Consider the following 27,198-nt stretch of genomic DNA (forward strand, 5'->3'; position numbering starts at 1 on the left):
AAAGTTTAAACATGACAAATTGTGAACAAACAGCATATTACTTTAGATTACATCAAATGCAATAAAAATAACTACATAGATGTACCACCAACATTGTAAAATAAATCCACTGGAGGGCATCTCAACATAAATATCCAACATCCATTATAGGATATCTATGGTGAGATGCCCTCCAGTGGATTTATTTTACAATGTTGGTGGTACATCTATGTCGTTATTTGCATTGCACTTAAAGTGATATGCTGTTTGTTCGCAATTTCAGTCATTTTTTTTTACGTTGTAATTTACTGTAATACCTTGTTTGCTCTCAATTCTAGTTTTGGCAATATGTAGCGCTTTGGAGCTCCTGAGGAAGCCTATTGGCGAAACATGTCGAAGGAAGAGCATATGTCAACTGCATATGAAATTCTATTTGGATATTCCCTGTTGGTTTTAATTATCCATCATCCATGTGTTTTGGCACCATTAAAGTCCCATGACCCATAATCCAAATATCTGAAAAGCGATGTGAACGTGGATCACTTTTCCGAGAATTGGCGGTTAAGTCGCAGGTCCAAACCTAGCCTGTGTTATTCTTTATTTTGTAACATTCAACTACAGTGTATAAATATTTCGTTTTATTAAATTAAGTTAAACAAAATCCGTCCCTCCGACTGCCATTTGGTAAAGCCGATGTATTAGGGTGAAGCCTTCACCTCCCTTCACATTCTGGAAAGTCCGAGCCTTAGTGATCACACCGGATCTGCCATCACATGTTCGTATTTCAGCGCGGTATATTGCAAATAGATAGGATAGATAGATAGGAAAAATGGAGGAAGATGAGAAAACAAGATAAAGAAAAAGAAGTGAAGAGACTCCGGAATTGAAAAACACGGGGTGCGACTTTAGGGTCCAAAGTCACATGACAAGTCGCACAAGTATGAATGGAACCTAAACCCAAAACCAAAAATGTCATACATTGCAGCTTACCAATCACTAGATGTGGCGACTGCATTTGTTTTCTTTTCTTTTTTTCCCCTCTATTTCCACCTGGTGATCTGGCCAGTAACACACTATAGCGTCTGGCAGTAATCACTGTGTGTTCTCCTTGCAAATCGCACACATATATGGCCGGTTTTGGATGGACTAGCAGATTTAGACACACTAACAAATTGAAGTCCAACTCCAGCTCACACTTTATAATGCGTTACAGCAAACAGGGTTTCCCTTTTTGGGATAAAGGTTTTTTTACATGAATAAATAAAAGCTGATCATTGTAAGCACCCAGTGTTAAATGGTTTGTCTCAACCGTGGAAACTGATACATTCTGCTGGAGAGCTTTGTAAAAGAGCAACAGACTTGGCTGGATCACCAGATGAAAATAGAAGAAAGAAAGCCTAAAAAAAGAAACCAAATGCAGCCATCACATCTAAGATTTGGTGAGCTGCAATATAATAAATGTTTGCTTTTGGGCTTAATGTTGGTTTAAAGTATAAATAAAGGCAAAACTTTTTTTTTTTCTTTAATTTTTGGATAGAGTAAGGGAGGGTTATAACCCCAACAGGTTTTTTTTGTTTTGCCATCTGTGATTGGGAAGCTTGCATTCCACTTCCTGTCCCATAGCCAAAACAGGAAGTGGGAGGAAATACCTCCAAAGTGAGGGAACCCCTGGTTGTCGTCAGAACTAGTGTCCCCATAAGAAGATTTCTCCTCTCTTTTTGCTCCGGTGACAACCCAAAATTTTTGGATTTTCTTACAGGACAAATAGAGAAGGGTGAATTTCCCTAATGAGAGGGAGACCGCAATAAAAACCTGACGGGGGTCTAATCCCTCTCTTCTAAATTCAAGACTTTAGTTTATAGTTTAATTTTGCATCATTCAGTAATGTTCGTAAAGGGGAAGGACCGCTTCATTCCTCAACAAAGATGCTGGCGTGGGCTGAACTCCGAGATAAGCGAATATCATCTAAACACAAGAGCCATGTGTATTGTTCCTGGAACCTTTGTGTGATGTTCATACGTCTTCCAGATCTGTGCAGGAGCCTCCTGTAATAAAGACCGCTCACTGCGGCTCTCCCTTCTTGTGCAGGGTGACTCCGCCCCCCCCCCTGTAGTTTTCTGCAGGCAGCCTGTAGAGGGTGGAGCCGGCTGGGTCCCTCCCACAGCTCTGCTCTCTCTCCTTGTGCAGGGTGACTGGTCTTGTCTCCGCCCCCTCTTGTAGTTTTCTGTAGTGGGTGGAGCCGGCTGGGTCCCTCCCACAGCTCTGCTCTCTCTCCTTGTGCAGGTTGACTGGTCTTGTCTCTGCCCCCTCCTGTCGTTTTCTGTAGTGGGTGGAGCCGGCTGGGTCCCTCCCACAGCTCTGCTCTCTCTCCTTGTGCAGGTTGACTGGTCTTGTCTCCGCCCCCTCCTGTAGTTTTCTGTAGTAGGTGGAGCCGGCTGGGTCCCTCCCACAGCTCTGCTCTCTCTCCTTGTGCAGGGTGACTGGTCTTGTCTCCGCCCCCTCCTGTCGTTTTCTGCATGCAGCCTGTAGTGGATGGCGCCTGTTGCAACAATAAGAAAGTCAGTATATTGTGGTGAAAAGTGAACGATTGCATACTTTGACGTATTCTGAAATTCCAGATTTCGAAAGGGGCGGGCGAGCCGGGTAGGGCAGGGAAGGGGCGGGCCAGGTAAGGCACGGGCCAGGTAAGAGACGCGCCAGGTAGTGCAGGGTAGGGGCGGGCCAGGTAGGGCAGGGAAGGGATGGGCCAGGTAGGGCAGGGAAGGGGCGGGCCAGGCAAGGCAGGGAAGGGACGGGCCAGGTAGGGCAGGGAAGGGACGGGCCAGGTAGGGCAGGGAAGGGACGGGCCAGGTAGGGCAGGGAAGGGACGGGCCAGGTAAGAGCAGGGAAGGGACGGGCCAGGCAGGGAAGGGAAGGGCCAGGTAAGGCAGGGGAGGGCCTGGTAAGGCAGGGAAGGGCCGGGCCAGGTAGGGCAGGGAAGGGACGGGCCAGGTAGGGCAGGGAAGGGACGGGCCAGGTAGGGCAGGGAAGGGACGGGCCAGGTAAGAGCAGGGAAGGGACGGGCCAGGTAAGGCAGGGAAGGGAAGGGCCAGGTAAGGCAGGGAAGGGAAGGGCCAGGTAAGGCAGGGAAGGGAAGGGCCAGGTAAGGCAGGGAAGGGAAGGGCCAGGTAAGGCAGGGAAGGGACGGGCCAGGTAAGGCAGGGAAGGGACGGGCCAGGTAGAGCAGGGAAGGGACGGGCCAGGTAAGGCAGGGAAGGGACGGGCCAAGTAAGGCAGAGAAGGGACGGGCCAGGTAAGAGCAGGGAAGGGACGGGCCAGATAAGAGCAGGGAAGGGACGGGCCAGGTAAGGCAGGGAAGGGACGGGCCAAGTAAGGCAGAGAAGGGACGGGCCAGGTAAGAGCAGGGAAGGGACGGGCCAGATAAGAGCAGGGAAGGGACGGGCCAGGTAAGAGCAGGGAAGGGATGGGAAGTTAAGGCAGGGAAGAGGTGGGCCAGGGAAGGGAAAGGCCTGGTGGGACAAGAAAGGTTTTCCCCCCATAATAAAACCTCACTAAATAAAAGGAAAGAGGAAAATAATAGTAAAAACTATTACAAATGAAATGTATGTTTGTGTGGTGTAATGAAATTAACCACCCTGGCGGTATGATTATGTTAGATTTTTGCGCCTCAAAGCGGTACAATTGTTTTGCATAGAAATTTGGCGTTTTATATTGGAGGCCTCAAATTCTTAGCAATAACACACTTAAATCTGTCCAAACAAGAGTCTAGTAGATATCCCGGGTATGAAAAAAATTTGAAACACAAAATCATAAATTATAATATAATAAATAACTATAAATAATAATAATATAATAATAATAAAATAAATTTCCCCACAATTCACTATCGCTCAATTCTGCAAGTGTTCTAATTTACTATCGCTGTTTTCTAGCTGGTCTAAAACCACTTTTGATGTAAAGGGACACTTTTTAGTTGCTATGGACAATCTCCAGTTTCCAGGCAGAAAGAACAGTATATAGAATATAAAAATGCATGCAGGGCATTGGACAAAGCACTGGGGACAAAAGGGCTGTTAAATGATTTCATACAGTAATGTAATCTGTAAGATTACAGTGTAATGTATGTTAGGAATTTTTTAATTTTTTTAATTTGCCGCCGGGCTCCACCCCTGTGCGTCGCAACGCTCGCAGGGAACGGAGCCCGGCACACAGGACATTGGGGGCGGAGGACAGAACCCGCAGACACAGCAGGGGGACATCGCAGCATCCTGGGGACAAGGTAAGTACACCGCACCAGGATCCTGCAATGCAATCTCGAGTGTGGCTCGGGGTTACCGCTAATGGTACTGAAATTTAACCCTAAGCCACACTCGGGAAAACCGTCAGGGAGGTTAAGGGTTCTGGCCAGGCAGGGCAGAGCAGGGAAGGGGTGGGCCCCGTGAGGCAGGAAAGGAACATGGCAGGTAGGGCAGGGAAGAGATGAGGAAGTGACGGGCCCAGTAGGGCAGGGAAGAGATGAGGAAGGGACGGGCCCAGTAGGGCAGGGAAGAGATGAGGAAGGGACAGGCCCAGTAGGGCAGGGAAGAGATGAGGAAGGGACGGGCCCAGTAGGGCAGGGAAGAGATGAGGAAGGGACGGGCCCAGTAGGGCAGGGAAGAGATGAGGAAGGGACGGGAACAGTAGGACAGGGAAGAGATGAGGAAGGGACGGGCCCAGTAGGGCAGGGAAGAGATGAGGAAGGGACGGGCCCAGTAGGGCAGGGAAGAGATGAGGAAGGGACGGGCCCAGTAGGGCAGGGAAGAGATAAGGAAGGGACGGGCCCAGTAGGGCAGGGAAGAGATGAGGAAGGGACGGGCCCAGTAGGACAGGGAAGAGATGAGGAAGGGACGGGCCCAGTAGGGCAGGGAAGAGATGAGGAAGGGACGGGCCCAGTAGGACAGGGAAGAGATGAGGAAGGGACGGGCCAGGTAAGGCAAGGAAGGGACAAGCCTGGTAGGGCAGGGAAGGAACGAGCCAGGTAGGGCAGGGAAAAGATGAGGAAGGGACGGGCCTAGTAGGGCAGGTTCCTCCCCCCCCCATAATAAAACCTCACTAAATAAAGGAAAGAGAAAAATATTACTAAAAAGGATTACAAATGAAATGTACATTTGTGTGGTGTAATGAAACTAAGGGTTCTGCATCAGGGCTAGGCAGGGACGGGCCAGGTAGGGCAGGGAAGAGATGAGGAAGAGACAGGCCCTGTAGGGCAGGGGAAGAGATGAGGAAGGGACGGGCCCAGTAGGGCAGGGAAGAGATGAGGAAGGGACGGGCCCAGTAGGGCAGGGAAGAGATGAGGAAGGGATGGGCCCAGTAGGGCAGGGAAGAGATGAGGAAGGGATGGGCCCAGTAGGGCAGGGAAGAGATGAGGAATGGACAGGCCCTGTAGGGCAGGGGAAGAGATGAGGAAGGGACGGGCCAGGTAGGGCAGGGAAGAGATGAGGAAGGGACAGGCCCTGTAGGGCAGGGGAAGAGATGAGGAAGGGATGGGCCCAGTAGGGCAGGGAAGAGATGAGGAAGGGACGGGCCCAGTAGGGCAGGAAAGAGATGAGGAAAGGACGGACCAGGTAAGGCAAGGAAGGGACAGGCCCAGTAGGGCAGGTAAGAGATGAGGAAGGGACAGGCCCAGTAGGGCAGGGAAGAGATGAGGAAGGGACGGGCCCAGCAGGTAGCGGGGCCAGACAGGGCAGGGTACGGTAAGAAAGGGCTCTCTCCAGCCCTGCCCTGCCCAGTCTAACCCGACCCTGCCCTGCTGCAGAACCCTTTATTTTATGATAAGTTCACCCCATGATAGGTTTTATAGGTTCATTCATTCATTCATTCATTCATTCATTCATAATAAAACATTTTTAAATGAAGGAAAGCGGGAAATTTTAAACAAATTCCAGACATTATAGGAAGATTGCATCCAGCCTCAGAACATAGCTCCTTCATCCTCCTTGATCAGGAAGTAGATGGTCACCGGCCCACAGCTGGTATGGACAGTCTCTGTTACTCTTGCGAACATCCAGGATCCCAGGCCGTACATAAGAGTGGGGATCCCTGCCAAGTAGACAAAAAAGAACCAATCAGAAAACAATTCCCGAAGCCACAGCAACACCATCTCCTCGCGTTCTGCTCGGCCTCCACATCCTCCCGTCGCCGGCTCCCCCAGTTATTGTGCTAGCGACAGAGAGAAGGGATAACTTTATTTTATTTATTTATGTTACAAGCATCTCTGCAGCTTTACTAATGAAAGGCAGCCAGAGAGATAATAATGCGATTAATATGAAACCCATAATAACCCGCTAACATAATGGGCTGTTCTAACCAACGGCAGCAAGGGAGATTTTAATAAGCTGCAATAATAAAGCAAAGTAATTAATCCCAGCCATATGGATAAGCAGCCACAGGAAGCCACGCTCCGCATATTCTGTTTGAAAAGACAATTGATGGCCTTTATAAAGCTAAATATTTAATAAGCCTTGGGTGGGAGGCAGGATGGAGTGTGTGGGGTGTAATTACAGCATCTCTCCATCACTTACCTAGATTTATGGCTTTCAGACTGGTGAAGAAGTGGTTGAGGAGGCGCAGGTCCTGGGGGGCAGCACGGGAGCAGTGATACTTAATGAATGGGAAGCAGCCCGTCCGGAGGATGTGGTAATTTGCACCTTTCACTTCCCAGTTGAAGTTAGATAAACCGAACTGGTCGTTGTCGGCGGCGCTGTATTTCACGCAGAAGGAGGTCCAGTGCGGCAGGTTCCGCTGGAGGAGGTGCTGGGTCAGGACCTCGGAAGCACTGGGGCGAGGCTGGCGGAAGGATCCCGTCGGGAAGAAGAGAATCCGTAACAAGGTTTCGTGGGCCGTCCGTGCCAACAGCATGACTGCGAGAGAGAAGGTTCACAAATACATAAAAGGAACACACAAAAAGAACAGGAGGGAGCACCGACCTTGTGCATTACCAAAGATAAAATGTATTCATAAAATAACAAGAAATATACTCACAAACGAGCTACAAAACAGGGCTTATCAATACTCCAGCAAAACCAAGCAGTATCTCTAGACGCCTACAGCCTGAAACAGATGTTTGGTGAAACCAGATGGCATCGCAAGCGACTTACACGTTATGAGGGTGAACCCTCTTCCTCAGAGCCATAGCAATGGTAGTTTGACCTCCTCTAGTATCCCCTTAATGTACCCACAGTCAAATGTATGGGTAAACGCCCACCAGAGCCTGCCACACCTACATGAGTAAGCTCCGCCTGCCATATCCACCCATCACATGATGCAGACAGTGCACTGCTGTCGCCATCCCGTCACCATCCCAATCCTCAACCACTCTTACCGCACGGAGCCATATACCATGCCTCCCCCACACTAGGCACGACGTCACAACATGGCATTGCCTGTATGTATCTCACGCACGACAAGCCATCCGATGTGTCACCATACCAAAAGTCACCATACCAAAAGCATGTCGTGCGTGAGATGGTGGTTTCATACAGGCCATGCCATGTTGTGACGTCGTGCCTAGTGTGGGGGAGGCGGTGGCATGGTAGATGGCTCTGTGCGGTAAGAGTGGTTGAGGATTGGGATGGCGATGGGATGGCGACAGCAGTGCACTGTGATGGGTGGATATGGCAGGCGGAGCTTACTAGTGTAGGTGTGGCAGGCTCTGGTGGGCATTTACCAATACATGTGACTGTGGGTACATTAAGGGGATACTAGAGGAGGTCAAACTACCATCTCCATGGCTCTGAGGAAGAGGGATTCGCCCTCGTAACGCGTAAGCCGCTTGCAATGCCATCTGGTTTCTCCAAACATCTGGTTCAGGCTGTAGGCGTCTAGAGATACTGCTTGCTTTTGCTGGAGTATTGATAAGCCTTGTTTTAAAGCTCGTTCGAGTATATTTCTTGTTATTTTATGAATACATTTTATCTCTGGTAATGCACAAGGTCGGTGCACCCTCCTCTGTATGTTACGTACATCTGACACCCGCACTCAGTAATGTCAGAAGCACGTAACATACAGAGTGCGGGTGTCAGAAGTACGTAACATACAGCGTGCGGGTGTCAGAAGTACGTAACATACAGAGTACGGGTGTCAGAAGTACATAACATACAGAGTAGGGGTGTCAGAAGTACGTAACATACAGAGTACGGGTGTCAGAAGTACGTAACATACAGAGTAGGGGTGTCAGAAGTACGTAACATACAGGGTACGGGTGTCAGAAGTACGTAACATACAGAGTGCGGGTGTCAGAAGTACGTAACATTCAGAGTGCGGGTGTCAGAAGTACGTAACATACAGGGTACGGGTGTCAGAAGTACGTAACATACAGAGTGCGGGTGTCAGAAGTACGTAACATACAGAGTGCGGGTGTCAGAAGTACGTAACATACAGAGTAGGGGTGTCAGAAGTACGTAACATACAGGGTACGGGTGTCAGAAGTACGTAACATACAGAGTGCGGGTGTCAGAAGTACGTAACATACAGAGTGCGGGTGTCAGAAGTACGTAACATACAGAGTACGGGTGTCAGAAGTACGTAACATACAGAGTGCGGGTGTCAGAAGTACGTAACATACAGGGGACCTGCGACATTCCACTGACTTTGCTAAAGGAGTTGGCTGCACCACTTACTTAGCTGACCAGGCACCCGAGCGCAGGAGATTGTTTTGTGTTGTTACATAAAGGAACACAACGGGCGATGGACATTCCAATCACAGCCAACTGAAATTTATATCGACGTGGGGCAAATTCTACCTTGTAAACACCACACATAAAATACACAATACAATAGTACCTTGGATTGCGAGCATAATTCGTTCCAGAAGAATGCTTGCAATCCAAAGCGCTCGTTTATCAAGGCGAGTTTCCCCATAGGAAATAATGGAAACTCAGATAATCCGTTTCGCAGCCACTGCTTGTCTATGCAGTACCGCATGTGGCCAGAGGTGCGGGGGTGCCGGAGAGATGCTCGGAGACACTCGAGAACGGAGCATTTCCGAGTGCCTCCGAGCGTCACCGGGGACCCCGCACCTCTGGCCAAATGCAGTACTGCACACCCCAGATGCTTGAATCCTGCTCATCTTGCGAGGCATCGCTTGCAAAGCGAGTCAGGATTATAGAAAAAAAAAAACAGCTCGTATTGCGAAACACTCGTAAACCGCGTTACTCGCAATCTGAGGTTCCACTGTGTATATTTCACATTCACCAAACATTTATTGTAGGTGTATATTCCTGGTGCATGTGTTTTGAAGGAATGGTCCATCTTCAGGGCCACTGATAAGGGGGGGGGGGGGGGGTAGCACCTGCACTCCTGTATGGGGGGCCCAGGTCCCTTAAGTTCAACAGGGGGGCCCAGAGAAGCAGAAGTGGGATCAGTTATTGGAACCAATCCCCCTGGGTCTCTCTGTGTTTACTATGCTTCAGTTTGGGAATGAGCAGGGAGCCTCTGTATAGAGCACTTTCTGTTCATTCACTCTGCAGCTGAGGCAGGGAAAGGGTGTCCTCAATCTCTTTCTGGGTCCTAAAAATGATACACTGGCTGTCTGTTTAGACCCATTATATTTCACCAACTCCTGCAATTTAAGAAAATAAATAAAATAAAAAATAAGATTGTAAAAAAACAAAAACATAATTAGTGCTCATTCTCACAGGTATTCTGGCTGTGTGAAGGAGTGGTTTGTTCATGCGGCTGGAGCCACCTGTTGGGGTTGGTTCACTGTTCAGTCAGCTAGGCTGTATGGGGCCCCATGATTTCTAATGGCAGAGCCCTGCCCATCTTATGAGTAAAATGGCCCATGCAGACAAGAAGCCCTAGTATATCACAGTGTAATGCGATTAGTGCAAATTCAGGCAGGATCGCCATTAGAAATCACGTGGCACAGCCTGACAAATTCAGGACCAGAGCCTGTGGACAGCCAGTGTGAGCCATGGAGAAATGTGGGTGTGGCAAAATTGTGCTAACAGTGGGAGAGGTTTAAAACTTGTACAGAGCACTGGTCTCTCAAGTATGTAACATACAGAGTGCGGGTGTCAGAAGTACGTAACATACAGAGTGCGGGTGTCAGAAGTACGTAACATACAGAGTTCGGTTGTCAGAAGTACGTAACATACAGAGTGCGGGTGTCAGAAGTACGTAACATACAGAGTGCGGGTGTCAGAAGTACGTAACATACAGAGTGCGGGTGTCAGAAGTACGTAACATACAGAGTGCGGGTGTCAGAAGTACGTAACTTACAGAGTGCGGGTGTCAGAGGTACGTAACATACAGAGTGCAGGAGTCAGAAGTACGTAACATACAGAGTGCGGGTGTCAGAAGTACGTAACATACAGAGTGCGGGTGTCAGAAGTACGTAACATACAGAGTGCGGGTGTCAGAAGTATGTAAAATTCTAAATGCAGGTGTTGAAAGTATGTAATGTACATAGTGCAGGGGTCAGGAGTAAGAAATGTACATACAGTGCTGTAAAAAAGAATTTGCCCCCTTCCTGATTTTTTATTTATTTTTTTTTACATATACTTGTCACGCTTAAATGATTCAGATCATCAAACAAATTTGAATATATATATTTAAAAAAAAAAAATTAAAAAAATAAAACAGGAAGTGGGCAAATACTTTTTCATTGTTCTCACTGTAGTTAAGATGTCAGGAGTGGGTAATGTACACAGTTCAGTGGTCAGGAGTGGGTAATGTACATAGTTCAGGGGTCAGCAGTGGGTAATGTACATAGTTCAGGGGTCAGGAGTGGGTAATGTACATAGTTCAGGGGTCAGGAGTGGGTAATGTACATATTCAGGGGTCAGGAGTGGGTAATTTACATATTTAGGGATCAGGAGTGGGTAATGTACATAGTTTGGGGTCAGGAGTGGGTAATGTACAAAGGTCAGGGGTCAGGAGTGGGTAATGTACATAGTTCAGAAGTCAGGAGTGAGTAATGTACAAAGTTTAGGGGTCAGGAGTGGGTATTGTACATAGTTCAGGGGTCAGGAGTGGCTAATGTACATAGTTCAGGGGTCAGGAGTGGCTAATATACATAGTTCAGGGGTCAGGAGTGGCTAATATACATAGTTCAGGGTCCAGGAGTGGCTAATGTACATAGTTCAGGGGTCAGTAGTGGGTAATGTACATAGTTCAGGGGTCAGGAGTGGGGAATGTACATAGTTCAGGGGTCAGGAGTGGGTAATGTACATATTCAGGGGTCAGGAGTGGGTAATGTACATATTCAGGGATCAGGAGTGGGTAATGTACATAGTTAAGGGGTCAGGAGTGGGTAATGTACAAAGGTCAGGGGTCAGGAGTGGGTAATGTACATAGTTCAGAAGTCAGGCGTGAGTAATGTACAAAGTTCAGGGGTCAGGAGTGGGTATTGTACATAGTTCAGGGGTCAGGAGTGGCTAATGTACATAGTTCAGGGGTCAGGAGTGGCTAATGTACATAGTTCAGGGTCCAGGAGTGGCTAATGTACATAGTTCAGGGGTCAGGAGTGGGTAATGTACATAGTTAAGGGGTCAGGAGTGGGTAATGTACAAAGGTCAGGGGTCAGGAGTGGGTAATGTACATAGTTCAGAAGTCAGGAGTGAGTAATGTACAAAGTTCAGGGGTCAGGAGTGGGTATTGTACATAGTTCAGGGGTCAGGAGTGGCTAATGTACATAGTTCAGGGGTCAGGAGTGGCTAATGTACATAGTTCAGGGTCCAGGAGTGGCTAATGTACATAGTTCAGGGGTCAGGAGTGGGTAATGTACATAGTTCAGGGGTCAGGAGTGGCTAATGTACAAAGTTCAGGGGTCAAGAGTGGCTAATGTACATAGTTCAGGGGTCAGGAGTGGGTAATGTACATAAGTTCAGGGGTCAGGAGTGTGCAATGTACATGGTTCAGGGGTCAGGAGTGGGTAATGTACATAGTTAAGGGGTCAGGAGTGGCTAATGTACAAAGTTCAGGGGTCAAGAGTGGCTAATGTACATAGTTCAGGGGTCAGGAGTGGCTAATGTACATGGTTCAGGGGTCAGGAGTGGGTAATGTACATAGTGCAGGGGTCAGGAGTGGGTAATGTACATAGTTCAGGGGTCAGGAGTGTGTAATGTACATAGTTCAGGGGTCAGGAGTGGGTAATGTACATAGTTCAGGGGTCAAAAGTGGCTAATGTACATAGTGCAGGGGTCAGGAGTGGGTAATATACATAGTTCAGGGGTCAGAAGTGGGTAATGTACATAGTTCAGGGGTCAGGAGTGGGTAATGCATAGAGTAACATACGGAGTGTAGGGTTCCAGAGTATGTAATGTACAGAGTGGAAGGGTTAGGAGGGGGTGAAACACAAAAGCTACAAAGGCAGCAGATGGGGCCAGTATAGCGAAAGATCGCATTTACATCACCCGGGGTAACTCCCAGTTGAAAATACATTCCTTTACATTTTAGATCCTGTTTAAAATTTCAGTATTGCTGACAAAAAGCAGATATCATTTTTTGGGGATTTTTTTTTTGCAATGACCAGTGAATAAGCCCGCAAAGAATGAAGAGTAAACAAAATAATTTTTTTAAACATACAATCCAATACATGACTGCAGCCATTGGCCTGGAATCCAGGAAGATACAATTTGTAGACTTCACTGAAGTTAGGCAGAGCAGAGACTTGTTCTTCTTCAAAGAAAATTCACCATAAGGGCTCATGCAAACTGCAGCTCAAAAAAAAAAAAAAAAAAAAAAAAAAAAGCTTCTTTTACAGGCATTTGAGCTTTTATTTTAGCTAGAAGAAGCTTGTGCTTTTTTGTGCTCTTGTGCATGGTTTTATGGAGCTTCTTTAAGCTCCTTTGAGCTTTTGTGAGCGTAAGTGTTTTTTTTTCACAGGGTTTATGGTAAACACCCATTAACCCTGACACCTCCCCTTCCCCATAAGCCCCCTCCCACCCTTTTCCATTCTTACTTCTTATCCCATCCCTCTTCGGTTTTCCTCATCTACACTCCCACCTTTCTCTTAACTACTGGTTCTGACAGCCAAACTGTAGACCTTGCCCACCCCCGTCCTCTATATAGGTATTTATAATTCAAAATATCAGACAACATGTGTCAAACACAAGGCCCGCGGGCCAAGTCCGGCCCACCAGGCCATTTCATGTGGCCCTCGCATTTCTCCATGCAGCTACGGCACCCCCCCTCATCTCCACCCCCACCTTGTCTCAGCAGTTGTCAACAGCGAGAAGGATAGAACTCCTACTACAGATCCTGTGCCTCTCTGTGCAGCGGCAGCACCCCCTTTAATCCACCTCCCCTGGTCTCAAGCATTCAGCAGACTCCAGCCCTCCTATGGTCATCCTCCAGACCCTGTACTTTCTGCTTCCCAGCTCCGCCCCCAGCTTCTTCCCGGCAGAAGCAAAAGGTAAGGGGGAGGCACTGTGATGTAAAGGGAGGGTGGGGGACTCTTGACTTCTGCTGGTGGATGGGCTCTTGACATCTGATGTAAGGGGCAGGGGGTGGGGTGCTCGACATTTAGTCCTACAGATGCAACCGGCTTTTTGAAGACAACCATAAGACTGATGCAGCCCGCTATGAAATTGTGTTTGACACCCCAGTACTAGACTGTCCTGTCCACCCAGAGTGTGGGTTGCAGCAATCGATGCACATGGGGGTTTTCCAGAAATTCTTGCACTGCGCTAGGTTGCGATCATATCCGGTAAACAATGGCAGAAAGGAGAAGGCCCCAAAATGGAACCAGTGATCGGTCAGCAGAGGCTCCCATTCAATAAAAAGGTGCTTCCAAGTGGATTCTTCGACCTTCTTGAAGACTCCACTTGGAAGTACCTTTTTACTGAATGGGCCCCTCTGTTGACGGCATTTTGAGACCTTATCCTTTCTACCAATCTTGTTTGGAAGTTAGTTCTTCCAAACATCCTGTTCCAATTTTATAGGCTGCGAGGCCTTAACAAGCTCAGACCCTGTGAAACAACCAACGTGATTTCAATCCGATTTTCTTTTATTGCTTGTAATTCATGTTTACTTGATATATTTTGTAGTCTTAAACTCAGTAAAAAAAATATTGAAAGTGAAAATTTAAATTTTGGTAATGGTGGCATACAATTTCCATCTTCTAGTCCCTCCATTTTCCAGTAAGCACAAATGAGAGAAAATATAGCAACGAACAGGAAGCACACCAAGGAACTTTATGACCAAAACAGCACAGTTGGAAAATTCCACATCCAGCGTTAATGACATGAAGGTAGAAATGAGGAACATAACCTTTCCATTTCCAAGGAAGCATTTTGATTGAAAAGCCAAGAAGCCAAAACTGCCCAGCTGGAATGAGTGTTCCAAGTATGAAGTTCTCCTTCCACTCTGAAATGTTCGACTCACCCGATGCAGTTGGCAATCTAACATTCAAATGTCTAATGAGGGCCTTCTACAGTTCCTCATAAATTTTAAAGAACACTAGGATGTGCAGACACCACCCAACTGCCTTTAAGGTAGAAAACAAAACAAAACAAACCTTCACAGAACTGTACTGCACTCCATATATTTGCAGACCTTAAGTAAATGAGAGGGCGGGGGAAGAATTATATCGGCGCTAGCTTGCTGGGCTGAACATCAACAATTAGGACAGGTTTTCTAACTTGTTTGGTTGTCCATCCTAACCCAATAACTTCTGGGTAGCAGGGTTGGCATCCACCCTCAGACAAAAAAATGATCATCTGATCTGGCAATTTTTGGACATCACCTGTCTATTGGCAAGTTTAATCCCACATAAAATGAAGAAGTCATCTTTTCCTAAAAAGTTTCTGCAGATGTCCTCAGAGTCCCATCTTGAACAGCATAGGTAAACCACGGTTTCCTAGGTCACCAGGGTAACAGTGCTAACACACTGGCTCAGTTGTTCTTCTTTCAGAAGATCCTCAACCTATCAGGAGTTTTCTGAACTATATTTTAGGGACCTTCTGGCACACCTTTTCATGGTAACTGGTCTTCCAACAAATGTCTTCCAGACTTAGAGAGGTAAGAGCAGGGTGACCTTCACTGAGCCAACTGTCACAGCTAGATACTAGACGAGCTAAGATGGTTAGGTATGTTTGTTTTCACAGTTTAATAGAAAATGGTGTCCTTAAAAAGATCTGATAACCTTCTGATATTACCTAAGTAAGCAGAGACCTGAACACCCTTGATGTCTCAGCACAGCAAGAACCAAAAACAAAACCTTGGTAATGGGATAGGGAACTTTGATGGAAAACTTTTGGTGACTGCGTTCACAGCCTATCTGTTAAGTCAAGGCCAAAAGTCTCTCTTAGACAGCATTATATTTAAAATTAGGTTGGGTTACAAGACTCAAAAGGATTCTATCGTTTAGGACAGTGGTCTCCAAACTGTGGTCCGCAGACCAGATGTGGCCCTTTTCTTGCATTTCTCCAGCCCTTTGGGCACGATTGCCCCCACTGACACCAATGATGGTGCACTATTCCTCCACAGATACCAGGCACTATTCCTTCCACTGACAGCAATGATGGGACACTATTCCTTCCACTGACAGCAATGATGGGACACTATTCCTTCCACTGACAGCAATGATGGGACACTATTCCTTCCACTGACAGCAATGATGGGACACTATTCCTTCCACTGACAGCAATGATGGGACACTATTCCTTCCACTGACAGCAATGATGGGACACTATTCCTCCCACTGATACCAATGATGGGGCACTCCTCCTCCCAGTGACAAAAATGATGGGGCACTATTCCTCCCACTGATACCAACAATGGAGCACTGTTCCTCCCAGTGACACCAACTATGGGGCACCAACATATACAGTGCCTTGAAAATATATTCATACCCCTTGAAATTTTCCACATTTTGTTGCAACCAAAAACTTAAATGTATTTTATTGGGATTTTATGTGATAGACCAACACAAAGCGGCACATAATTGTGAAGTGGAAGGAAAATGATAAATCGTTTTCAATTTTTTTTACAAATACGTGAAAAGTTTTAGAGGCATTTGTATTTTGCATTTGTATGGCGCCCCCCTGAGTCAATACTGTGTAGAACCCCCTTTCGCTGCAATTACAGCTGCAAGTCTTTTTGGGGATGTCTCTACCAGCTTTGCACATCTAGAGAGTGGAAAATTTGCCCATTCTTCTTTGCAAAATATCTCAAGCTCTGTCAGATTGGATGGAGAGCGTCTGTGAACAGCAATTTTTAAGTCTTGCCACAGATTCTCAATGTGATTTAGGTCTGGACTGTGACTGGGCCATTCTAACACATGAATATGCTTTGATCTAAACCATTCCATTGTAGCTCTGACTGTATGTTTAGGGTTGTTGTCCTGCTGGAAGGTGAACCTCCACCCCAGTCTCAAATCTTTTGCAGACTTTAATGCCGCGTACACACGGTCGGACTTTTCGGCTACAAAAGTCCGTCGGACGCTGACGGACTAAGTCCGGCAGACAATCCGATCGTGTGTGGGACAATCTTTACGTCGTAACTCTGCCAGACCCAGAAATCCGCTAGTCTGTATGCTAGTCCGACGGACAAAAACCCACGCTAGGGGAGCTATTGGCTACTGGCTATCAACTTCCTTATTTTAGTTCGGTCGTACGTCATCACGTCCGAATCCGTCGGACTTTGGTGTGATCGTGTGTAGACAAGTCCTGTCGTTAGAAAGTCCGCCAAAAGTCAGTTGAAAGTCTGTCGAAAGTCTGTTGGACGGGCTGTCGGACTTTTGTAGCTGAAAAGTCCGACCGCGTGTACGCGGCATAACAGGTTTTCTTCTAAGATTGCCCTGTATTTGGCTCCATCCATCTTCCCATCAACTCTGACCAGCTTCCCTGTCCCTGTTAAAGAAAAGCATCCCCAGAACATGATGCTGCCACCACCATGTTTCACAGTGGGGACGGTGTGTTCAGGGTGATGTGCAGTGTTATGCCGCGTACACACGGTTGGACTTTTCATCTACAAAAGTCCGACGGACGCCGACGGACTAAAGCTAGCTGACAATCCGATCGTGTGTGGGCTTCCCCGGAGTTTCAGCGGACTTTTCCAGCTGCAAATCTGACGGACTTTAGATTTGAAACATGCTTCAAATCTTTACGTCGTAACTACGCCGGACCCAGAAATCCGCTCGTCTGTGTGCTAGTCCGACGGGCAAAAACCGACGCTAGGGCAGCTATTGGCCACTGGCTATCAACTTCCTTATTTTAGTCCAGTGTACGTCATCACGTACGAATCCGTCGGACTTTTGTGTCATCGTATGTAGGCAAGTCCGTTCGTAAGAAAGTCTGCCACAAGTCCGCCAAAAGTCCGTTGAAAGTCTGTCGGATAGACTGTCGGACTTTTGTAGCCGAAAAGTCCGACCGTGTGTACGCGGCATTAGTTTTCTGCCACAGGTAGCTTTTCGCTTTTAGGCCAAAAAATTTAATTTTGGTCTCATCTGACCAGATCACCTTCTTCCACATGTTTGCTGTGTCCTCCACATGGCTTCTCACAAACTGCAAATGGGACTTCTTATGGCTTTCTTTCTCCAATGTCTTTCTTCTCGTCACTCTTCCATAAAGGGCAGATTTGTGGAGAACACGACTAATAGTTGTCCTGTGGACAGATTCTCCCACCTGAGCTGTGGATCTCTGCAGCTCCTCCAGAGTTACCATGGACCTCTTGGCTCTTCTGTGATGAATGCTCTCCTTGCCCGGCTGGTCAGTTTAGGTGGACGGCCATGTCTTGGTAGGTTTGCAGTTGTGCCAGACTCTTTCCATTTTCAGATGATGGATTGAACAGAGCTCTGTGAGATGTTCAACGCTTGGGATAATTTTTGGATAACCTAACCCTGCTTTATACTTCTCCACAACTTTATCCCTGACCTGTCTGGTGTGTTAGTTGGCCTCCATGATCCTGTTTGTTTCATTAAGGTTCTCTAACAAATTTCTGAGGGCTTCACAGAACAGCTGTATTTATACTGAGATTAAATTACACACAAGTGGACTCTATTTACTAATTAGGTGACTTCTGAAGGCAATTGGTTCCACTAGATTTTAGTTAGAGGTATCAGAGTAAAGGGGGCTAAATAGAAATGCCCCCCCCACACTTTTCACATATTTATTTGTAAAAAAATTTGAAAACCATTTATCATTTTCCTTCCACTTCACAATTATGTGCCACTTTGTGTTGGTCTATCACATAAAATCCCAATAAAATAGATTTACGTTTTTGGTTGCAACATGGCAAGATGTGGAAAATTTCAAGGGGTGTGAATACTTTTTCAAGGCACTGTATTTGTGGCATTCCCACCATTTGGCAAATTTGATGAAACTCTTCTGGATGGAGGGGAGAAGGAATCTTTTTTTTTGCTAAAGTCCCCAAAGAAACCTCCACCCAAACATTCTTGGTCACGTCTCTGTTATAGGACAGGAAAGTTGGAGGGGGTGGAGATTTATCTTGTCTAACATGAAATAAGATGTGATGACGTTTTCCTCCATTTCTCTTTTTTTTGTTGCAGATCAATATACATTGTATTGATCGTTTCCAAAGGCAACGTGAAAACACTTCGGACACGGAAGGAAGCAAGAGCCGTTAAGCCGGTGAGAGTTCAATAACACAATAAACAGCTCTAAGAGGAATAAATATGACGAATCCTTTGCTGCTCATTAACCGGCCATGTTAAACATGAAAGTTGCTAACAGTCTCCACATCTCTTTATTAGCGCACAAAAGAGAAGAAGCGCGCTCTATTAATTACGGAGGTGAAGCCGGCCTTGTTTATGTCTGCCTCTGATTAATAAATAGCAGCACCTGCCATTTTAGCGCAGTAAATAAACAAGGAGCTGATTAATTATCAGACCGCACAGCTCAGCGACTACCAGAAATCACACCAAACACAATGGCGAGGCTTCCTCGCTCTCCTCCGACTTCACTTAAAGCAAACCTTATAAAAAACAGAAAAAAAAAAGACAAAGGCGTCACCACAGAACGCAGACACTGGTGTTATTTCCTAATTTGCAAAGAACACAATAAAGGAACATAATCTGATTTGTTGCTATGAGAAACAACCCAACTTTTCATCTTCGACCTTTTTTTTTAGATAATCCCCGAGCGTTCCATTTTTAAATGCCGCTTTATGCACTGAGGACACCTCCATACACCTGGCCTTGCCTCTGGAGAGTGTGGTCACCTGCTGACTGGGCACTATCCACAGTCAGCTTCACTCTTAGGTAAGCAATGGCGTCCCTAGGGGGGGGGGGGGGGGGGTCAGAGGGGGCCCTGACCCCCCCCCCAACATTATGCTGTGCCCCACCATGTGCCCCCCCCCCCCATTGAAAAAAAAAATGTATTTTTTTTTTACAAAAAGGCATTGCCTTTTTGTTTGCATGCGTAGCAGATGCGCCACATCTTACTCGGGCCTCCGCTGGAGTAACACAGTCTCTATTGAGAGGGAGAGCGTCCCCAGTCAGCTCCTGCGGGTGATTCCTCCCCCCTCCCTCTGCTCGCTTACACTGAATAGTGTGAGCGCTCACACAACCACGGCCATATTTTCTTGGTATCCTCTATAACTCTTGTCTTCTGCCACCCTGGGGAGCCCTAATACAGTAGGAAGGGAGCTCACTGCAGAACATGTGAAAGGGCCCGTTGTGGGATCGTAGTACAGGGCCCCAGGATATATATATATGATATATATATCTATATATATATATATATATATATATATATTTGCATTTTATAGTTGCCCCTCTACTTTTGTCCCTGTCCCCCCATGTGCCCCCCCCCCCCTAAATATGAAAGCTGGAGACGCCACTGTCGGTAAGACACAGAAGTTGAATCTGTCAGAAACCATGAAATCAGGCCGAGACAGAAGTACAGTTAAATCACACCTGTTTAACAATAAAAGCAAAAAGAACAAACGTAGTCAAAACATAGCTAGAGTTCAATAACCGGGACGGATAGTCAGCCAAGCCAGAAGTCAGGGATCAACGTAGTGAAACAGCAAGCAGGATCTGGAGCCAGAAGGGGTGGCAGCAAAGCAAGTCTTTACACAGGAACGCAGGAGGGCGTCTCTGATGTTGACCAAGGCGAAGGCAGAGATCCTCTGGACTGGACGGCTTAAGTAGGCAGGACTGACGAGCAGGATATCATCAACAGGTGAGCACTGTGGAGAGAGATGGGAGCTGGCAATTAGCTGACAGCTGAGCTGCCAGCTCAGAGAAGGAAGGGCTGAGCCCAGCCCTGACAGAATCTTGTACTTCCTGCCCGTAGGAGGTCATATGAAGTCCTTGGGTTGAAGTGGAGATATCTGGAAGATGGGTGCAGCTACAGGTATATTTGTTTTCAGCGGGGCAATTCCCTGTAATGTAAAAGCCATCAAAGGGGCTATTCAGCCTTTGGATTGCTTTTACAGGCAGCAGAGAGGGGACGTCCCCCTCCCCTCCCGCCGACATTCCGGGCTCCCCTGTGCAATCAGGAAGCCAGATTAAAGACCCGGCAGTGGCAGCGGATTACCATAGAGCTGGCTGTGGACTGGATGGTCCCGGGCCATCTCTATGACCCTGGGAGGCTGGAAGCGACGTCATGGCGCCACTTCCAGCTCTGGCAGATGTAAACACCGCCAGATATTTTTTCCCTGGAAAGCAGATATCAATGTTTTTTTTTTTCATCTCGTGCTTTCCAGGATGGAGAAGATATCTGGGGTCTCACTGACCCCAGATATCTCCATAAAGAGGACCTGTAATGCTTTATTCTTCCTATTACAAGGGATGTTTACATTTCTTGTAATACGAATAAAAGTGATAAAAAAAAAAAAATGAATGGACACTTTTAAAATAAAAAAATAAAAAGGCGCCCCGTCCCCTCGTGCTCGCACGCAGAAGCGAATGCATACATAGGTCGCGCCTGGCGTTCGCACCACACATGTGAGGTATCGCCGCGAATGTTAGAGTGAGAGCAATAATTCTAGCACCAGACCTCCTCTGTAACTCTAAACAGGTAACTAGAGATGGGCTTGGGTGTGTTCAGGACACTGTACACGGCTAATCACAGGCAGTGAGACATTTCTCGATCTGTGCAGCTGCGGGCCGGGGGATGTCTCACTGCCTGTGATTGGCCGTGTGCAGTGTCAGCTTCCTGGTTGGATCCCAAACATGCCCGAGTCCATTTCTATTGGTAACCTGTACATTTTTTTTTTTTAAAGCGTAGCTTATGGAGATTTTTAACCTCTTCACACCCGCACTATAGCCGAAAGACAGCCGCAGAGAGGGCCTAAATTGCTGGGAGGGCGTCCATGTGTGTCATCCTGAGCATGCATCGTCTGCGTGCACCCTGTGGGCCGCAGGGGGTGTGTTCTGTGATCTGAGATCCCGGCCCCCATTACCAGGTGATCAGCTGTCAACCAATGAGAGCTGATCACGTGATGAAAACAGAAGCCGGTAATCGGATTTTTTTTTTCCTCACCGCTGAGAGCATGAGGAGAAAACAACAAGCCGATTACCAGCTTGTGTAAACGGGGCATCGGTCCCGCACACTCCACACCACTAAGCATTGCCCACCAGTGCCACCTATTAGTGCCCATCGATGTCACCTATCAGTGCTGCCTCAGCAGTGCCACCTACCAGTGAATAGCAGTACTGCTAAGCATTGCCTACCAGTGCCAGCTATTAGTGCCCATCAGTGTCACCTATCAGTGCAGCCTCATCAGCGCACATCAATGAAGGTGAAAAATTACCTGTTTGCTAAATTGTATAGAAAACTATGAAAAAAAAATAGTTTTTTTCAAATTATTTGGTCTTTTTCGTTTGTTTAGCAAAAAAAGCTCAGCGCGGCGATGGGCATTGCAATGTGTCGCTTAGAGTTGCCACCTCGTCCCTTTAAACCGGAACACATATGATTTACACGGGTTCTGAGGATAATTTAATGCAGATGAGGCACCAAGTGAGTTTAATTACCACCTTAATCAGCAATCGGAATCTGCATAATTAATATAATAATTGTAATTGTAATGTAATTAAAACCCTGGTGTCGCTCCGAAACACCGCATCTCCGATCACAGTAAAGAGCCTATGACCTGGGCTCTTTACCATGAGATCAACAGTGACCAATCACAGCGTAACTAGGAAGTGCCGCTTATTGGCGTTCCTCTATTCACACTGACAAGGCATGAATAGATGAGAGCCGATAAGCGGCTCTCCTGACGGGAGGTCTTCGCTGATTATTAGTGCAGCCCCATCAGCAATGTCAATCAGTGATGCCAATTAGTGCCTCCTCATTAATGCCGTCTATCAGTGCCCATAAAGGCTGCCCATCAGTGCCACCTTTCAGCACCCATCAGTACCTCCTCATGAATAGCACCTATCAGTGCCGCTCATCAGTGCCCATCAGTACCTCCTCATCAATGCCCAACAGTGCCGCTCATCAGTACCTCCTCACCAATGCCGCCTATCTGTGCCCATCAGCGCCACTCATCAGTACCTCCTCATCAATGCCGCCTATCTGTGCCCATCAGTGTCACTCATCAGTACCTCCTCATCAATGCCGCCTATCTGTGCCCATCAGCGCCACTCATCAGTACCTCCTCATCAATGCCGCCTATCTGTGCCCATCAGTGTCACTCATCAGTACCTGCTCATCAGTGGCGCTCATCAGTACCTCCTCATCAATGCCGCCTATCTGTGCCCATCAGCGCCACTCATCAGTACCTCCTCATCAATGCCGCCTATCTGTGCCCATCAGTGTCACTCATCAGTACCTGCTCATCAGTGGCGCTCATCAGTACCTCCTCATCAATGCCGCCTATCTGTGCCCATCAGCGCCACTCATCAGTACCTCCTCATCAATGCCGCCTATCTGTGCCCATCAGTGTCACTCATCAGTACCTGCTCATCAGTACCTCCTCATCAATGCCGCCTATCTGTGCCCATCAGTGTCACTCATCAGTACCTCCTCATCAATGCTCATCAGTGCCACTCATCAGTACCTCCTCATCAATGCTCATGCTCATCAGTGCCACTCATCAGTACCTCCTCATCAATGCTCATCAGTAACACTCATCAGTACCTCCTCATCAATGCCGCCCATCAGTGCCACTCACCAGTGCCCATCAGTACCTCATCAGTATCCATCAGTACCTCCTCATCAGTACCCATCAGGGCTGCTCATCAATGCCCATCAGTAAAGGAGAAAACTTGGGGGGCGTGGCCGGCATGGCGGACTGAGTAGACGTGATTCCTAAGAGCTCCTGGAGTATAGCTTCTAATTCATCCGTATATTGGGAAAACCGAGCTGTATTGAGACTCCCCTGGTAGCTGGATGCCTTCCAGAACTCCTGGCATACAAAAGCGGGGTAAGAAACTTAAATTCCCCCCAAATACTCCAGAAGACAGCAGCCCAGTCTCCTGCTCCCCGGGCCCTCCTGCGCGCCATTCTAATATGGCGTCGCAGACTGACCATGAGGAGGATCCCCTTGCTACTAACCCGGGCATATCTGAGATCATGGCGGCTATAACTACGTGTCAAGCGGCTGTTACCACCTGCCAATCTGCCCTAGCTTCTAAAATTGAGAGGGTTCAGATGGATGTAGGCTTACTGCGGCAAGACTTCGATAAAATCAGATCCAGAGTGTCGGAGGCTGAGAGGCGAGTGGGGGCGGTTGAAGACACGGTCACAGACCATGCAGCCTCAATCCGCACCCTTCAGACGAAGGTTAAGGCTCTTGAATACCGAGCGGAGGACGCCGAGAACCGCAGTCGGCGGAACAACCTACGTATAGTAGGCCTATCAGAAGGGGTGGAGGGGAAATCACCGACCCTATTTGTGGAGGACTTGCTGCGTACTCTGCTTCCAGCTGCACAGCTCTCCCCTTATTTTGCAGTTGAGAGGGCGCACCGGGTTCCGCCTAGACCCGGTCCTGAAGGAGCCCCCCCCCCCGCACTCTTATACTGAGGCTTTTAAACTTCCGTGATAGAGATGAGTTGCTGAGGGCCTCGCGGGCTGCGGGTGAATTGCCGTACCGTAACGTAAAACTTCTTCTCTTCCCGGACTATACTATGGAAACCCAGCGACAGCGACGGTCATTTGATGCAGTCAAGGCTGGCCTGAGGAGAAGAGGAGTGAAGTATAGCATCTTATTTCCTGCAAAGCTTCGGGTGGTGGATGGTGAGTCAATCCGCTTCTTCACTAACCCTAAAGATGCGGCTGCCTGGCTGGAGACCCTGCCGCCGTAGGGCGAGAAGAGGCCTTTTTGTCGCCCAGTGGTTATGTGGCTCCGGCTGAATCAGGCCGGTACTCCTTTTCTTTCCCTTTTTGGATATGTTTTCATTTTTTATTTCTAGATTTATTTTCCCGTTTTGCCCGCTGCTGACATATAGGTGATCCGTACACATTCCTTCTGCACCCTTAACTTTCCTATCTATCTGGACACAGCTGCTGAGGGTGGCAGAGGAGAACTAGCCGTAAGATGTATCACCCACCCTGTCTCGGGACTGCCTCACTCAGGTATTCGCGGAGGGGTGGAGGAGACTTGTGTTTTTCGACACAGACCTGCTTTGTGACTCTGTCTGGCGGCTTCTATCTACTCCTGTTTTTCCTCCGCTAGAAGTTTACGCTCCTGTGTGTTTAAGGAGGAACAGACTGCTGCAGTTACCAAAGTATGTGCCCCTGCCTCGGCAGGTGATTTTTTGGTTTTTCTTTTTTGCTTTTACTTTTTCAAAAATACTACTCCAGGGCTCGGGGATGAGTCTCCCTGTGGAACTTCACGTCTAGATTCCCTACTGGTGGGAATGGAATAACAACTGCTCCTGGTAGCACACCCCCCATTTTGTTGACCATAGCTCCCTTGGACTATGGGTGTTCTGGGATATAGGTGTGCCTCACTGTTCCGGGGTGCACGGGGTGGGGGGAGGGGGAGGTTGGCATCTGTTTGCCCTTGTGGGATGTTATGGTTGTACTTTAAGTATATATTCAGTGTTGGTCTTTTGCTGTTAAAGAAGTTGAAATGTGTAATAGCCTCCTATGGCCGTGCTTATCCGGGTGGTCTGTTGCGGGCCTGCGGGGGGACCGCGAGCCGGGGCGGTACTTTTTGGCTGCCCGGGCTGGTGTTGCCTCTGATCGTGGGCCTGGTGAAGACATTTCAAAGCTTCTACATATGGCTACATGTTTAGTGGTGGCATGGAACGTACGGGGGCTTAATTCAGCTATAAAGCGCTCATTGGTACTAAATTATTTGAAGAAGCTCCGCCCACAGGTGTGTGTTCTTTTGGAGACACATCTGTTGGGCTCTCGTATTTTGAGTCTTAAACATGCCTGGGTGGGTGCTCACTACCACGCACCCTATTCTAACTACGCTAGAGGGGTTACAGTGTTAGTCAATAGATCCCTGCCTTTTCAGCTCGTGGATGTTAAAATTGACCCCGGGGGTAGGTATGTACTTCTTCATGCCCTGCTTTCGGAGGTTCCGGTGGTGATTGTGGGTTTGTACCTACCTCCCCCCGCCGATATAGATGTGCTTCACGTGCTGATGCAGCAGGTCACACTTTATAATGTTGAAAATGTACTTTTTCTTGGGGATTTTAATATGGCTCCCTCTCCAACTATGGACAGACTCCGCGCTTCTGGCCCTCCGCAGCTGGGGTTATCCTGCTGGGCTTCCACGTTTCACTTGACAGACGTTTGGCGTCATTTTCACCCCTCTGACAGGGAATACACATGCCTATCTACCACATACCGGACATTGTCCCGCATTGACCTGATTTTTGCCTCAGAGGCCTTACTACGGAGAGTGGTCTCTGCTGAGATCCTCTCACGTGGTATTTCGGATCATGCTCCGGTGTCTGTTACATTTAGGCTCTCTGAGGAAGTGGGTGTCAGAGCTTGGAGGCTGTCCAAATATTGGATCATGGACCCTGATATACAGGAGGAGATGCCGGAGGAACTATGCAATTTTTGGACTAGGAATATAGGCTCAGCTGGACCTTTAGTGGTTTGGGACACCCTCAAGTCTTGGCTTAGGGGATCATATATGGCGCGTATTGCTGCCAAAAAGCGGCAGTCTGTGCAATCTCTGAGGCATCTGGAGGAGCAGGCACGATTGAGGGAGGCTGAATATGTGAGAGCTCCTAATCAGGGAACCTTTGTCCCCTGGCAGGATACCCTGAGGGACTTGTCCCTACTCAGGGTTGACCTTACAAAGAAGGCTATGCTTGACAGTGCCCAGCGGGTGTTTGAGTTTGGAGACAAAAACGGGCGGCTATTGGCGTGGCTGGCTAAGGGGCAGCACCCTGTGACCCACATTGGCAGAGTAAGGGATATGGATGGTAGCATTTTGACCGATTCAGCAGATATAAATGCTAGATTTCTGACATTTTACCAGACGCTATACTCTTCCAGGGCAACTTTCCTCACCTCTGAACTTATAGAATATCTTGACATGATCCCACTCCCCTCTCTGGAAACAGCTAAAAGCGAGGACCTGGACAGGGACATCTCACTTGAAGAAGTGCAGGAAGCATTGGGGTGTATGCAGGCAGGTAAATCACCAGGACCAGATGGTATTCCTATCGAATTTTACTCTATCTACCAAGAATTTTTGGCCCCTAAGTTCACCTCATTGCTGCATCAGTCCCTGGACCTGGACTCTCTTCCGGAGTCGTGGTCTGAGGCGATAGTGGTGTTGGTGCCCAAACCTGGTAAGGACCCGGAAGAATGTGCCTCCTACAGGCCTATCTCCCTGATCAACGCTGATGCCAAGTTATTGGCGAAAATTTTAGCACGCAGGCTCAGTAGGGTGATAGAAGATCTTGTTCATATAGATCAAACCGGGTTCATGCCGGGTAAAGGCACAGATATGAATATCCGTCGTTTATTTCTTAATTTGGCCACTCGTCATCAAAATGCAGGTTCAAGAGTCATAGCCTCTCTGGACGCGGAGAAGGCTTTTGACTCCGTAGAATGGGAGTACCTGTGGGAGGTGTTGAGGAGATTTGGAGTTGGACCTAGATTTTTGCATTGGCTGGGGCTGTTGTATAAAGCCCCTAGAGCAAGGATTAGGGTCAATAACACCCTTTCAGATTTTTTTCTCCTCCAGAGGGGAACCCGGCAGGGCTGCCCTCTGTCCCCAAGTCTCTTTGCTCTGGCCCTGGAGCCCCTGGCGGTTCTGGTCAGGGAATCTGACAATATTAAGGGATTCAGGGTGGGCCCTCTGGAGGAGAAAATATCGCTATATGCAGACGATACTCTGTTATACCTG

The 27,198-nt window shown here is 47.8% G+C and overlaps 1 protein-coding gene across 3 annotated transcripts in view; it reads right to left on the minus strand.

The window, feature by feature from the left end:
* Window positions 1-562: 562 nt before the first annotated feature.
* Window positions 563-27,198, minus strand: part of LG03H15orf61 (linkage group 03 C15orf61 homolog) — a 32,348-nt gene continuing 5,712 nt past the window's right edge. For all 3 annotated transcript variants that reach the window (XM_073618285.1, XM_073618287.1, XM_073618286.1), the window contains 3 exons: window positions 6,540-6,878; window positions 5,906-6,057; window positions 563-2,518 (listed from right to left, as the gene is read on the minus strand). In XM_073618285.1, the coding sequence (XP_073474386.1) occupies window positions 5,930-6,057; window positions 6,540-6,876 (465 nt within the window). In that variant the 5' untranslated portion in view covers window positions 6,877-6,878 and the 3' untranslated portion in view covers window positions 563-2,518; window positions 5,906-5,929. The remainder of the gene's footprint in view (window positions 2,519-5,905; window positions 6,058-6,539; window positions 6,879-27,198) is intronic.

The sequence above is a fragment of the Aquarana catesbeiana genome, linkage group LG03 (assembly GCF_042186555.1).
Source record: "Aquarana catesbeiana isolate 2022-GZ linkage group LG03, ASM4218655v1, whole genome shotgun sequence".
Lineage (NCBI taxonomy): Eukaryota > Metazoa > Chordata > Amphibia > Anura > Ranidae > Aquarana > Aquarana catesbeiana.